General features: G+C 40.6%; 1 protein-coding gene across 1 annotated transcript; it reads left to right on the forward strand.

The window, feature by feature from the left end:
* The first annotated feature begins 2,363 nt into the window (after window positions 1–2,363).
* On the forward strand, window positions 2,364–12,766 carry phyh (phytanoyl-CoA 2-hydroxylase). The gene is made up of 9 exons (XM_061260407.1): window positions 2,364–2,551; window positions 2,793–2,848; window positions 3,703–3,813; window positions 4,564–4,732; window positions 4,900–4,981; window positions 5,125–5,306; window positions 7,343–7,492; window positions 8,927–9,061; window positions 11,769–12,766. Exons 1-9 carry the CDS (start codon window positions 2,486–2,488, stop codon window positions 11,820–11,822), a joined length of 1,005 nt encoding a protein of 334 aa, XP_061116391.1. The 5' UTR covers window positions 2,364–2,485; the 3' UTR covers window positions 11,823–12,766.
* Window positions 12,767–15,657: the final 2,891 nt, after the last annotated feature.

Genomic DNA, 15,657 nt, shown 5'->3' on the forward strand with positions numbered 1-15,657 from the left:
GGTTGGATTATGCTGAATAATCACTGGGTATGGTGCAGGTTGATTCATTCATAGCCAATCAAATAAATGATTTTAATTCCCATTAAGAACCATGCATATTGCACAGGGCATATTGCCAATTTCCATAGACTGTGACTGGAGAGGGAGTTTATTATTTTGAGCCTTCAATCAAACCTTGTGCAACCTTTGGCAAAGAGATGTGGTCAAATATTTGTATAAGCCTTCAATTGAGCTTTGAGTATGAATTATTATTCAAATTGCAGGACATTTTTCACTTCACAAATGGACACTCATGGAGGTATCTGTGTATAGGTAAGGTGGACTGCCTTGACTCAATATGATTTGAGAAACCCTTTTGTTAATGTTCCATACCCATAACAACACAGATGTCATAATGGTTATGGGGCGGCCTGTAGCATAGTGGTTAAGGTAAATGACTGGGATACGCAAGGTCGGTGTTTCTAATCCCGGTGTAGCCACAATAAGATCCGTACAGCCTTTGGGCCCTTAAGCAAGGCCCTTAACCCTGCATTTCTCCAGGGGAGGATTGTCTCCAGCTTATTCTAATCATCTGTACATCGCTCTGGATAAGAGTGCCAGCCAAATGCCAATAATGTAATGTAATGTAATGTAATAGTGCAAAGTAAAAATAAAATAAAAAACCCACAAGCAATTTATTCTCAGGAAGTGTGTAGTCCTTAATAGTCAGCTAAAATAATTGCCTCTTGTCTTCACTATAAGTAATAATAATAATAATAATAATAAGTGAATTTAGACTTTTCTTTCCTGCAAATTAGTGGTATATTGTAAGGTAAATGGTTTGGGAACCATAAGAAGATGATTGTTTGGTTATGAATGGATAATGTGTTAGCTACAGTATGAGGTAAAATATTGGATGATGACCGTTTTTGTGTGCTTTGTGCCGAGTTAAAACACGGGTCAAATTTGACCCACTAACACAAACGGTAATTGGAGGCAACTTTCTAAAACATTGGGAGGGTTAAAACAGGAGGGACAGAGAGCAGTGAGGATAAAATGGACACAAACAGCTCTGCACGTCTGAGGAGCCACACGACACACTGACAACGTGCTGGGGACACTCTCATCACGGTGCTCTCAGGTAAGAAATTAATCTTCAATTTTAACTAATTATTTCTTATGTGAGGTTCTAACATGTGATCTGCTCATTTCCCAGGTGTGAGTAGAGTGACAGTGGTGATACAGAAGCCTCCTGTTCTGACAGCGAGTGAAGGAGACACAGCACTGTGGACTATGACATAGAGACTATGACATGCTGACTGTGACATGCTGACTGTGACATGCTGACTATGACATGGGGACTGTGACATAAGGACTGTGATATAGGGACTATAACTTGGGGACTATGACATGGGGACTATGACATGGGGACTATGACATGCTGACTATGACATGGGGACTGTGACATAAGGACTGTGATATAGGGACTATAACTTGGGGACTATGACATGGGGACTATGACATGGGGACTATGACATGCTGACTATGACATGGGGACTGTGACATAAGGACTGTGATATAGGGACTATAACTTGGGGACTATGACATGGGGACTATGACATGGGGACTATGACATGCTGACTGTGACATGCTGACTATGACATGAGGACTGTGACATGCTGACTGTAACATGGGGACTGTGACATAAGGACTGTGATATAGGGACTATAACTTGGGGACTATGACATGGGGACTATGACATGGGGACTATGACATGCTGACTATGACATGGGGACTGTGACATAAGGACTGTGATATAGGGACTATAACTTGGGGACTATGACATGGGGACTATGACATGGGGACTATGACATGCTGACTGTGACATGCTGACTATGACATGAGGACTGTGACATACTGACTGTGACATGGGGACTATGATATTCATGTACGCTGATTTCATGCTGTCACTCAGGCAGGCACACCCCTTTCCTCTAAACACCGTCCTACACGCAAAAAGAGAGACAAAAAGCGCATGACAAAAAACCAAAATCAAAATCAGATTTTTTATCAAAGAAAATTCAAAAGTGAATTCAAAATAATTTAAAATACAGTCAAACACAACATGTATCCAAGCAATCTAATATTTTTGGGTTTATTATTTTTCAAGTCATTTCAAGTCATTATCTTTCTGTTTCGAGTCATTATTTTCAACATACATTTATTCTAATTTCAACTACAATTCTTTTTTTTCGTTGACAAATGTAAAGTCTCTAATCTGGCTCCATAGTTGCTCCCGGTTGCAAAGGTCACTTGTCCTCCAACATGGCAGAAAATCTTGTCGTCAAGGCAATTGTCACGTGATTAAGAACGTGAACGTATGACGTAGTGTTGACGGACTGACCGAGAAAGCGAGAAAGCGAGCCGAGCAGCAAGAAAACAAGCAAGCAGCACGAGACAGCGTCTGAGCGAAGTTGTTTTAGTCGCTTTATCGGATAAGAAAACTATGTCCCGTGCAGCGGATAGACTGAAGATGGTTTTTAATCATCTGGATCGATCGACAGTTCATGTCGTATCCTTTAAAATAAATAAATAACGGAGCTAGTAGTTTTTCAGTGGAGGAGGAATCACTGATATAACGTTACATTAGCAATGGTGGTCATAGCCTAGGAACATTGTAGGAACTGTCGTGATTCCTAATGTTTACTGTAGTAGAAGTATTGCAGTTTAAAACAAGTGAAGTTAACAGTTAAATTAACGTTGTCGTCTAATTTGAAACCATTGTTGCCTTTGACCAGTATTTCACAATCTAGACATCGACCCCTGTGTCTACGCACCTAGCGTCAAACTGCTACAATCATACGCTAAGGTACGTGTCGTATTAATCACAAAAAATAACGTTGTAAGTTAAGAGTAGTGCACCGTAAAGTGTATTGGCAATTTTGCATATTAAAGTTATTGGCAATATACTTATTTAGAATTCTTCTAAAGCTTGCTTTATTTCCAACACAACATTGTGTTGTTATTTAAATATCTTGGTACATACTGGTGTTCATGATCATATCTTAACAGATGCTCCAGGACCTGCAGAATAAATAATAAAAAAATAATAAAAGATTAATGCATGGGATCAATTCCTACATAAGTTTCACCACATACAATACCATGTAATTCCATTGGAGGGAAGAATTAAACTAGTGAAACTGATAGCCAGCCAATTCATTTGTTTTCCACCCAGCAAATACACCCCCAAGCTGTCCTGGAGAGACGTCAAAGGGCAGTGCTTTTATATGTTTCAAACTGATAGCTTGAAGATAACCTGCCCTGAACCAGGTTAGTCATGCAGCATATGTTGCCCCAACGTTATCCCCAGATTTAAAGCTACCTCGGCTTTGTAGAACAGGAGACCCAGGGTTAGAGCTTAAATGGTAAATGGTTGGCATTTATATAGCGCCTTTATCCAAAGCGCTGTACAATTGATGCTTCTCATTCACCCATTCATACACACACTCACGACGACTGCTCTTACTGCCTGAACCAATGAGATGACTGCTCTTACTGCCTGAGCCATGTTAAGGTCCCTCACTAACCCCGTGATCTTGCTTCACAGCACCCCCCAGGCCTTTCAGCCCAGCAGCACTAAAGTGTTCCTGATGCGAGATGGTACACAGTACCCTGCCTCCGCTATACAAGGAGACCTGATGCGTGCGCTTGTGGTTCCAGGTACACGCTGGACAGTGATGCCCTGTCTCTGGAGCAGAGACTCTCTTATGAGGAGAACGGCTTCATCCTCGTCAGGAACCTGGTGTCCGAGGAGGACATCGACCGATTCAGGCAAGAGCCCTGTCCACACCTCCAGCCCCCCCCACACCTCCAGCCCCGCCCACACCTCCAGCCCCACCCACAGCGCCCACACCTCCAGCCCCACCCCACCTCCAGCCCCACCCACACCTCCAGCCCCACCCACCCCGCCCACACCTCCAGCCCCACCCCCACACCTCCAGCCCCACCCCCACACCTCCAGCCCCACCCACCCTGCCCACACCTCCAGCCCCACCCACACCTCCACCCCCACACCTCCAGCCCCACCCACACCTCCAGCCCCACCCACCCCGCCCACACCTCCAGCCCCACCCCCACACCTCCAGCCCCACCCACCCCGCCCACACCTCCAGCCCCACCCACACCTCCAGCCCCACCCCCACACCTCCAGCCCCACCCACCCCGCCCACACCTCCAGCCCCACCCACACCTCCAGCTCCACCCACCCCGCCCACACCTCCAGCCCCACCCCCACACCTCCAGCCCCGCCCACACGTCCAGCCCCACCCACAGCGCCCACACCTCCAGCCGCACCCACCCCGCCCACACCTCCAGCCCCAGCCCCACACCTCCAGCCCCACCCACACCTCCAGCCCCACCCACAGCGCCCACACCTCCAGCCCCACCCACCCCGCCCCCACACCTCCAGCCCCGCCCACACCTCCGGCCCCGCCCACACCGCCAACCCGCTCGAACCTGAAACACACACACACACAGCTCACAGCTCACAGAGTTTGAGGTGTGTGTGTGTGTGTGTTTCAGGGCAGAGTTCGAGCGGGTCTGTAAGAGGGAGGTTCAGGTCCCGGGTTTGGTTGTGATGCGAGATGTGGCCATCACAAAGGCGGAGTTTGTTTCGGGCCAGAAGGCTGTGACTAAGCTGCAGGACTTTCAGGAGGATCCTGAGCTGTTCCGCTACTGCTGCCTGCCCCAGGTGCCCAACCGCACCCTCACACCCTGCCTCACCCTCACACACATATGAAGCATTAAAAGGCCCTGTATATGCTGCATTGAAGTGCCACACATAGACATGGTATGTTGATGTTAAGACACACAGGCAGAACTGATCAGTCGCACATACAATGTGTTTATCTCACACAGATCCTGAAGTATGTGGAAGCCTTCACTGGACCGAACATCATGGCTATGCACACCATGCTAATCAACAAACCACCTGACACAGGTAAACAACCCACAGCCTTCTTTTGAGTAAGCTCAGGTTGATGACAGTGTTCAGGTTAGGGTTAGATGATGCTGTGGTAGAGTGTGTACATTTGTGTACAGGTGTGTACAGGTGAGTACAGGTAAAGCTCAGATTATCTCCAGGTAAGAAGACCTCTCGCCACCCGATGCACCAGGACCTGCATTACTTCCCGTTCCGGCCGGTGGACCGGATTGTGTGCGCCTGGACCGCCATGGAGCGGGTGAACCGGAGGAACGGCTGTCTGGTGGTCCTGCCCGGGACCCACACTGGATCTCTGCTGGAGCATGATTACCCAGAGTGGGAGGTGAGACCCTGGAGCTGACCCATTGGTCTACACACCGACCTGACCCATGGGTCTACACACTGACCTGACGCTACACACCGACCTGACCCATGGGTCTACACACTGACCTGACCCATGGGTCTACACACACTGACCTGACCCATGGGTCTACACACACTGACCTGACCCATGGGTCTACACACACTGACCTGACCCATGGGTCTACACACACCGACCTGACCCATGGGTCTACACACACTGACCTGACGCTACACACCGACCTGACCCATGGGTCTACACACACTGACCTGACCCATGGGTCTACACACACTGACCTGACCCATGGGTCTACACACCGACCTGACCCATGGGTCTACACACTGACCTGACCCATGGGTCTACACACTGACCTGACCCATGGGTCTACACACACTGACCTGACCCATGGGTCTACACACACTGACCTGACCCATGGGTCTACACACCGACCTGACCCATGGGTCTACACACACTGACCTGACCCATGGGTCTACACACACCGACCTGACGCTACACACCGACCTGACCCATGGGTCTACACACACTGACCTGACGCTACACACTGACCTGACCCATGGGTCTACACACACTGACCTGACCCATGGGTCTACACACCGACCTGACGCTACACACCGACCTGACGCTACACACACTGACCTGACCCATGGGTCTACACACACTGACCTGACCCATGGGTCTACACACTGACCTGACCCATGGGTCTACACACACTGACCTGACCCATGGGTCTACACACTGACCTGACCCATGGGTCTACACACTGACCTGACGCTACACACCGACCTGACCCATGGGTCTACACACCGACCTGACCCATGGGTCTACACACTGACCTGACCCATGGGTCTACACACCGACCTGACGCTACACACCGACCTGACCCATGGGTCTACACACACTGACCTGACCCATGGGTCTACACACCGACCTGACCCATGGGTCTACACACTGACCTGACCCATGGGTCTACACACCGACCTGACGCTACACACCGACCTGACCCATGGGTCTACACACACTGACCTGACCCATGGGTCTACACACTGACCTGACCCATGGGTCTACACACTGACCTGACCCATGGGTCTACACACCGACCTGACGCTACACACCGACCTGACGCTACACACACTGACCTGACCCATGGGTCTACACACTGACCTGACGCTACACACCGACCTGACCCATGGGTCTACACACACTGACCTGACCCATGGGTCTACACACTGACCTGACCCATGGGTCTACACACTGACCTGACCCATGGGTCTACACACCGACCTGACGCTACACACCGACCTGACGCTACACACACTGACCTGACCCATGGGTCTACACACCGACCTGACGCTACACACCGACCTGACGCTACACACACTGACCTGACCCATGGGTCTACACACTGACCTGACGCTACACACCGACCTGACCCATGGGTCTACACACACTGACCTGACCCATGGGTCTACACACTGACCTGACCCATGGGTCTACACACTGACCTGACCCATGGGTCTACACACTGACCTGACCCATGGGTCTACACACACTGACCTGACCCATGGGTCTACACACCGACCTGACCCATGGGTCTACACACACTGACCTGACCCATGGGTCTACACACACCGACCTGACGCTACACACACTGACCTGACCCATGGGTCTACACACCGACCTGACCCATGGGTCTACACACTGACCTGACCCATGGGTCTACACACTGACCTGACCCATGGGTCTACACACACTGACCTGACCCATGGGTCTACACACTGACCTGACCCATGGGTCTACACACTGACCTGACCCATGGGTCTACACACTGACCTGACCCATGGGTCTACACACCGACCTGACCCATGGGTCTACACACTGACCTGACCCATGGGTCTACACACACTGACCTGACCCATGGGTCTACACACACTGACCTGACCCATGAATCTCACATGTGACTCTTTGGTTACAGTCCCTTCTTCTCTCTTCCCGCACAGGGTGGGGTCAACAAGATGTACCATGGTATCCGTGGCTACAGCCCAGACCTTCCCAGAGTGCACCTGGAGATGGAGAAAGGAGACACTGTGTTTTTCCACCCCCTGCTGATCCACGGTTCTGGAATGAACCAGACGCAGGGATTCCGCAAGGTGAGCCCTTGGGGTCTGTCGGAGACCTGGGACCTACTGAAAGACTTGCACGCTCACCAAGAAACAAATACGATCATTTATTGAGCCATGGAAATGCTTAACGGTTTGAGCTCAGTGGTCTTCATCAAATCATGAAACATGGCTCAATAAATTAAATGTTTTGTTTTTTGGCGCATCATGCGAGTGTGCAAGTTTCATTTTTTATTTTTGTTTTTGGTTTCTTTGTAGCTGTTGAGATGTTAAGGTTAGAATCTTTCATCAATTCAGAACAGTGGTAACTTACAAATGCGCATTACTGTATATTCAGACGAACACAGAAAGCGTTGCAATACAGCACACGTATTTACCAATATGATTGTAAGAAATACACTTGCTCTTGGAGTTGGTCTGTTTAGCAAAGTTATTTCAGCTTTTTCCTCGAACGTAGATACAGTATGCTACTATCGATTGTGCGAGGATCCTGGCTACGCCACTACACATCACGTATGTATTATTTTGAGATAGAAATGGTTGGAGTGTGGGAATTTGCAAATGTGCTTATTGCTGAATATTGAAATGAAGCTGGAGAAGTTGCAGAGCACTTACTCATGACGTCCAGTCTTCCGTGCCATTTTCCATTGAAAAATGTTTACCTCAAAAGAAGTGAATAGCCTATGTTTCTGTATGTCATTTTTTCAAAAGAAGTGAATAGCCTATGTTTCTGTATCTCATTTTATCAAAAGAAGTGAATAGCCTATGTTTCTGTATGTCATTTTTTCAAAAGAAGTGAATAGCCTATGTTTCTGTATCTCATTTTTTCAAAAGAAGTGAATAGCCTATGTTTCTGTATCTCATTTTATCAAAAGAAGTGAATAGCCTATGTTTCTGTATCTCATTTCATCAAAAGAAGTGAATAGCCTATGTTTCTGTATGTCATTTTATCAAAAGAAGTGAATAGCCTATGTTTCTGTATCTCATTTCATCAAAAGAAGTGAATAGCCTATGTTTCTGTATCTCATTTTATCAAAAGAAGTGAATAGCCTATGTTTCTGTATCTCATTTTATTGTGGTTTACAGTTGGTGTTCTCACACACGGCATCGCCCCTCCCCTGCCAGAGAATAATTATCACCTTGTTTCAGTTTGAATGAGATGGGCTGGAATTTGCGAACTCGCATATTAATGGATAAAGATAAAGAAATTGTAGTGGTCTTATTCAATTTAAAAAGTTTTGAAACTAATACTATTATGTGTCAATAGGTGCATTGCGAAGTCAAGATTCTAGGGTTTCTGTCAATATGTTTGTTGCATCTGTATGGTAAAATCTCACAAAGTGAATAATCCAAATGGAAAGGAAAGTTGATTTGATCTTGTCGCCAACCTCAGAGGGATAAAGAGGGTGTGTCTCTTTCCTGATACCATCTGTGGAATGATTGTGTCATTTCCTGTGCTTCCAGGCCATTTCCTGTCACTACGCTGGTGCAGACTGTCACTACATCAACGTGTGGGGAACCACACAGGAGAACATTGAGAAGGAAATTAAAGAACTGGCTGTGCAGAAGTACAGTGTGGATAACACGATCACACTTCAGGTACAGGAGAAACCCTGTGGACGCAAGTTTTGTCATAGTAAGATCCAAACAGCTGTTGGGCCCTTAAGCAAGGCCCTTAACCCCACATTGCTCCAGGGGGATTAGCTCCTGCTGAGTTTAATCAACTGTAAGTCGCAATGTATAAAAACATCCACTAAATAACTGCAATGTAATGTAGAGTAATATAATGTAATGTAGAGTAATATAATGTAATGTAGAGTAATATAATGTAATGTAGAGTAATACAATGTAATGTAGAGTAATATAATGTAATGTAGAGTAATACAATGTAATGTAGAGTAATATAATGTAATGTAGAGTAATACAATGTAATGTAGAGTAATGTAATGTAATGTAGAGTAATACAATGTAATGTAGAGTAATATAATGTAATGTAGAGTAATGTAATGTAATGTAGAGTAATACAATGTAATGTAGAGTAATGTAATGTAATGTAGAGTAATACAATGTAATGTAGAGTAATATAATGTAATGTAGAGTAATACAATGTAATGTAGAGTAATATAATGTAATGTAGAGTAATATAATGTAATGTAGAGTAATGTAATGTAGAGTAATATAATGTAATGTAGAGTAATATAATGTAATGTAGAGTAATGTAATGTAGAGTAATACAATGTAATGTAGAGTAATGTAATGTAATGTAGAGTAATACAATGTAATGTAGAGTAATATAATGTAATGTAGAGTAATATAATGTAATGTAGAGTAATACAATGTAATGTAGAGTAATGTAATGTAATGTAGAGTAATGTAATGTAATGTAATATAATGTAGAGTAATACAATGTAATGTAGAGTAATGTAATGTAATGTAGAGTAGTACAATGTAATGTAGAGTAATGTAATGTAATGTAGAGTAATACAATGTAATGTAGAGTAATGTAATGTAATGTAGAGTAATACAATGTAATGTAGAGTAATGTAATGTAATGTAGAGTAATATAATGTAATGTAGAGTAATGTAATGTAGAGTAATACAATGTAATGTAGAGTAATATAATGTAATGTAGAGTAATATAATGTAATGTAGAGTAATGTAATGTAGAGTAATACAATGTAATGTAGAGTAATGTAATGTAGAGTAATACAATGTAATGTAGAGTAATATAATGTAATGTAGAGTAATGTAATGTAATGTAGAGTAATACAATGTAATGTAGAGTAATACAATGTAATGTAGAGTAATGTAATGTAATGTAGAGTAATACAATGTAATGTAGAGTAATATAATGTAATGTAGAGTAATACAATGTAATGTAGAGTAATATAATGTAATGTAGAGTAATACAATGTAATGTAGAGTAATATAATGTAATGTAGAGTAATACAATGTAATGTAGAGTAATATAATGTAATGTAGAGTAATACAATGTAATGTAGAGTAATATAATGTAATGTAGAGTAATGTAGTGTAATGTAGAGTAATACAATGTAATGTAGAGTAATACAATGTAATGTAGAGTAATGTAATGTAGAGTAATATAATGTAATGTAGAGTAATATAATGTAATGTAGAGTAATACAATGTAATGTAGAGTAATATAATGTAATGTAGAGTAATGTAATGTAATGTAGAGTAATATAATGTAATGTAGAGTAATGTAATGTAGAGTAATACAATGTAATGTAGAGTAATACAATGTAATGTAGAGTAATACAATGTAATGTAGAGTAATATAAGGTAATGTAGAGTAATACAATGTAATGTAGAGTAATACAATGTAATGTAGAGTAATGTAATGTAGAGTAATATAATGTAATGTAGAGTAATGTAATGTAATGTAGAGTAATACAATGTAATGTAGAGTAATATAATGTAATGTAGAGTAATATAATGTAATGTAGAGTAATATAATGTAATGTAGAGTAATGTAATGTAATGTAGAGTAATATAATGTAATGTAGAGTAATGTAATGTAGAGTAATATAATGTAATGTAGAGTAATATAATGTAATGTAGAGTAATGTAATGTAATGTAGAGTAATATAATGTAATGTAGAGTAATGTAATGTAATGTAGAGTAATATAATGTAATGTAGAGTAATGTAATATAATGTAATGTAGAGTAATATAATGTAATGTAGAGTAATGTAATGTAGAGTAATGTAATGCAGAGTAATGTAATGTAATGTAGAGTAATATAATGTAATGTAGAGTAATGTAATGTAGAGTAATGTAATGTAGAGTAATATAATGTAATGTAGAGTAATATAATGTAATGTAGAGTAATGTAATGTAGAGTAATGTAATGTAATGTAGAGTAATATAATGTAATGTAGAGTAATGTAATGTAGAGTAATGTAATGTAGAGTAATGTAATGTAATGTAGAGTAATATAATGTAATGTAGAGTAATGTAATGTAGAGTAATATAATGTAATGTAGAGTAATGTAGAGTAATGTAATGTAATGTAGTGTAGAGTAATATAATGTAATGTAGAGTAATGTAATGTAGAGTAATGTAATGTAATGTAGAGTAATGTAATGTAGACATTAGGAATGTGAGAACCGCACACACTGCTGGTTGTTCCTTATTTCAGTCCTAACTCTAATATCATTGTTTTATTTAAGCACTTGTAGGCAGGAAAACATCCAGTTATTGTTGTTAAAGTGTGAGTTTAATGTGTGAGGTTATGTTAATGTTTGCGATCACAGAACATTGTGTGGTTTTGTGTTTCCTGCAGGACGTGTGGGCTTTTAAGGGTCGTCTGGTGCAAGGAGAGAGGACTTTGCTGTGAACACACACACTCTCACTCACACACTCTCACTCACACACACTCGCACATGCACACTCGCACATGTACACACACACACACACACACACACTTCAACCTGAATCTCACCCAAACAGGTGTTCACGGTGTGTCACTTACTGCCTATATTTAATGGTGTGTTCAATAGCTAAACTTTTGATTGTTGAAAGTTAAAGGGGACCTGTACCCAAAACGAGCATATGCCTAGATCTGTTCAATATATCATAAAATAACTTTTCCCATTCTCGTGAGCTAAATAAGTCAGGCATAACGACATACTTTATTTATTTTATCGGACTACGTCGGTCCCGTAACACTTCAGTGAGCGACATATTGCCCAGTACTTCACAAAGGTGTGAACCAGGAGCCAGTGCATGTCTTGTGCGATCCTCTCCAGCCAGCAATCATCTGAATCGTCACTTTCTCCACCCGAGCATACTAAATAGGGATAATCCCTCTTCAGTGGTTCATACAAATAACCAGTTGAAATTTCGGAATAATTTTTGCCGCTCATAATGATGCCTAGATTCTGCGTATATACTCCACTGTCCTGACATTGGATTGAATGGTTTCCGGTTTCAGCTTCAACGACCGTTTGAGCTTCAACGACCGTTTGAGCTTCAACGACCGTTTGAGCTTCAACGACTGTTTGAGCTTCAATGACTGTTTGAGCCGTTACGGGACCAAAGTAGTCCTATAAAACAATTGAAATATGTTATTATGTGTGACTTATTTAGCTTACAGGAATGAGAAAAGTTATTTTAATGCATGAATGGCTTTGCTGTCTTAGGCCGGGACTGTGATTCACACTTTGGTGCCTTAAACTGCTGATTATCTGATTAGGATGTTGTTTCCTAGATAAGCCTTTGTTGCACTCACAAAATATGCTGCAGGTGCACACAGCCAATAATAAACTGTAAAAGACCGTCTTCACCTCTAGATGTGTGTTGATTTGGGCTCTCATATCGATAATGATCTACTGGGGTGCACACAGCGGACAGACTGGGGTGCACACAGCAGACAGACTGGGGTGCACACAGCGGACAGACTGGGGTGCACACAGCACACAGACTGGGGTGCACACAGCGGACAGACTGGGGTGCACACAGCGGACAGACTGGGGTGCACACAGCGGACAGACTGGGGTGCACACAGCGGACAGACTGGGGTGCACACAGCAGACAGACGACGTGCACCTCCATGTCTCCAGAGGGGTGAATCTGCAGTTAGTCCGCTGGGACAGAGCGACACTAACGAGTGCCAGAGTAATATCCACTTTATTGCTGTCGCAATGCACACAGCAGTACAATCACAAATAACATTTGAAAAAAATAATCAAATGTCTGACATGTATTATTAGCATTACAAAAATGTAATGAATTCTGAATTATCTCATGATTCAAGTTAATATCTTGGCCCTATATTTACAAAGTGCGGCACTACTAGCACATATTCACTGTGATAAAGAACTGACAATTGTTTATTCATTATAAAATGCAAGAAAGATTATTATTTAATGTGTGTAATGGAACAAGCTCACTCTGAACAATAAACATTAAATGATAACAAGGTCATTTACCTGGTCTCCATATGATTCTTTGCACATCCATGCGGGCTATTTACATCCACCCAGTCCTGTGGTTTTACCCGAATGATGGTTCAGCAGGACAATATGATGGGCTGTGGCGCCATCTCCTGTTCAATTGCAGAATCACAGGACCTACGAGGAACGTATGAACACCGAGATTTAGTTGAAATATTTCAACATTTATATTTACAGAAATTACAGATATTTTCAGTTATCTTATACTCGACAACTTCAACTACTTGTTTAATATGCCTTAACTTCAACCAATTATTAATGCGTTGTAACAAGTTTACTTGACGGTACAATAGGAACCTTTAAGTAATTAGAAAATTAGAAAATAAAACATTTTCCCCCCAAAAAAACCCTAACCCTAATCCCTAACGCCCTCACCCTAACCCTAACCCAACCCCCCTCACCCTTACCATTACCCTAACACGTACATTACATTTGTAATATAAAGAGATCCAACAATTATGAAAATGGAATAAATTACAATGATTACAAAAATTTGAAATATGAAAATAAAACATTTTCCCTCAACAAATCCTAATACTAATCCCTAATGCCAAACCCTAACCCCCCTCACCCTTTTCCTAAACCTAATATTTACATTATAAAAAATGTACCCTAACACCCTAAAAAAAATTATAATTTGAACCCAAGCCTAACCCTAACCCTAACCCTAAAAAAAACCCCTAAAGCTAACCCCAACCCTAACACTTACATTACATTTTAATTAATTATTACATTACATTAGAAAAATGAGACAAATGACAAAAATTAGAAAATTAGAAAATTAGAAAATAAAACATTTTCCTTTAAAAAACCCTAACCCTAACCCTAACACTTACATTACAAATTACAAAAAATCCAGAAATGAAAATATACAACAATTCCAAAAATTCCAAAAATACTTTAATTACATTTAAACGATAATAAATTTGAAAAAGTAAAAAAAAACAAAATTAACAATAAAAAAACAAAATACGAAAAAAAAAATTCCGAAAATGACAAAAAAGAAAAAAGAATTATAAGCACATTTTCAAATAAATACATTTCCCTCAAAAAAACCCCCTAACCCTTCCCTAACCCGCACTCTTACCCCACCTCACCCTAACGCTTACCATAATACTTGAATTGCATTTAAATGATAATAAAAAATTCATAGAAATAGAAATTTTTTTTTTAAAAATTAAGAATATTAAATAAATGTAAAATGACAAAAATAACGAAAATGACAAAAATGACAAAATTTAAAAAAGATATATTACGAAATTAGAAAATTAGAAAAAAACTTTTTTTTCCATAAAAAACCCTGAACGTTAGGGTGAGAGTGAAGGGTTAGGGGTTGGGTTGAGTGTAAGGGTTAACTATTTATTTTCACATTTTGTAATATAATTTTTATTTATTTTTATTTTTTTTGTCAATTTCTAATTTGTTAATTTTAATGTCATTTAAGTATTTTGGAATTTTTGGATATTTTAGAATTTGCATGAATTGGAATTTCCTAAAATGTTTTAATGTTCTCAATTTTTAATAATTAAAATGTAATGTTAGTATTAGGGTGAGGGTGCGGTAGGGTTAGGGTTGGGTTGAGTGTAAGGGTTAGGGTTAGGGTTTTTTATGAATTTGTTTTTTAGTGTTTACAATTTGTGTAATTTTCTTAATTTAAATTTAAATTTTTTTTTAATTTTTAACATTTTTGTAATATTTGTAATTTTTCTCTTTCAATTTTTCTAATTTTTCTAATTCATTATAATTTAAACACAATTTAAGTATTATGGTGAGAGTTAAGGTGGGGGGGTAAGGATGTGGGTTAAGGTATAGGTTTAGGGTAAGGGTTAGGGTTTTTTTTAGGGGACAATTTTTTATTCACTAATTTCCTTATATATATGTCATTTATGTAATTTTCAGATTTTTTTTATGTATTACAATTTAAATGTTTTTAGAATTTTTGGAATTTTTGTACATTTTTATTTCTGGAATTTGTGTAATTCAAAAAATATTCTCAATGTAATGTTATTGTTAGGGTTAAGGTTAGGGTGAGGTGGAGTTAGGGTTAGGGTTGGGGTGAGGGTTAAGGTTAGAATTATTTTGGTTTAATTTCATAATATATATATTTTTATTTTTGTTGTTATTTTTTCTATTTTTGTAATTTCTGTATTTTCAAATTTTTTTCAAATTTTTTGTATTCTCATTTTTCTAATTCATTATAAGATTATAATATATAAT

Source organism: Conger conger, chromosome 11, assembly GCF_963514075.1.
Source record: "Conger conger chromosome 11, fConCon1.1, whole genome shotgun sequence".
NCBI classification, from domain to species: Eukaryota; Metazoa; Chordata; class Actinopteri; order Anguilliformes; family Congridae; genus Conger; species Conger conger.

What these genes read in the sequence shown, in the direction of transcription:
- phyh (XM_061260407.1), top strand. Translation starts at nt 2,486, where the DNA reads ATGTCCCGTGCAGCGGATAGACTGAAGATGGTTTTTAATCATCTGGAT. An exon ending in ATCGATCGACAGTTCATGTC is followed by an intron (nt 2,552 to 2,792) that starts GTATCCTTTAAA and finishes TTCACAATCTAG; the next exon opens with ACATCGACCCCTGTGTCTAC. An exon ending in CAACAAACCACCTGACACAG is followed by an intron (nt 4,982 to 5,124) that starts GTAAACAACCCA and finishes GATTATCTCCAG; the next exon opens with GTAAGAAGACCTCTCGCCAC.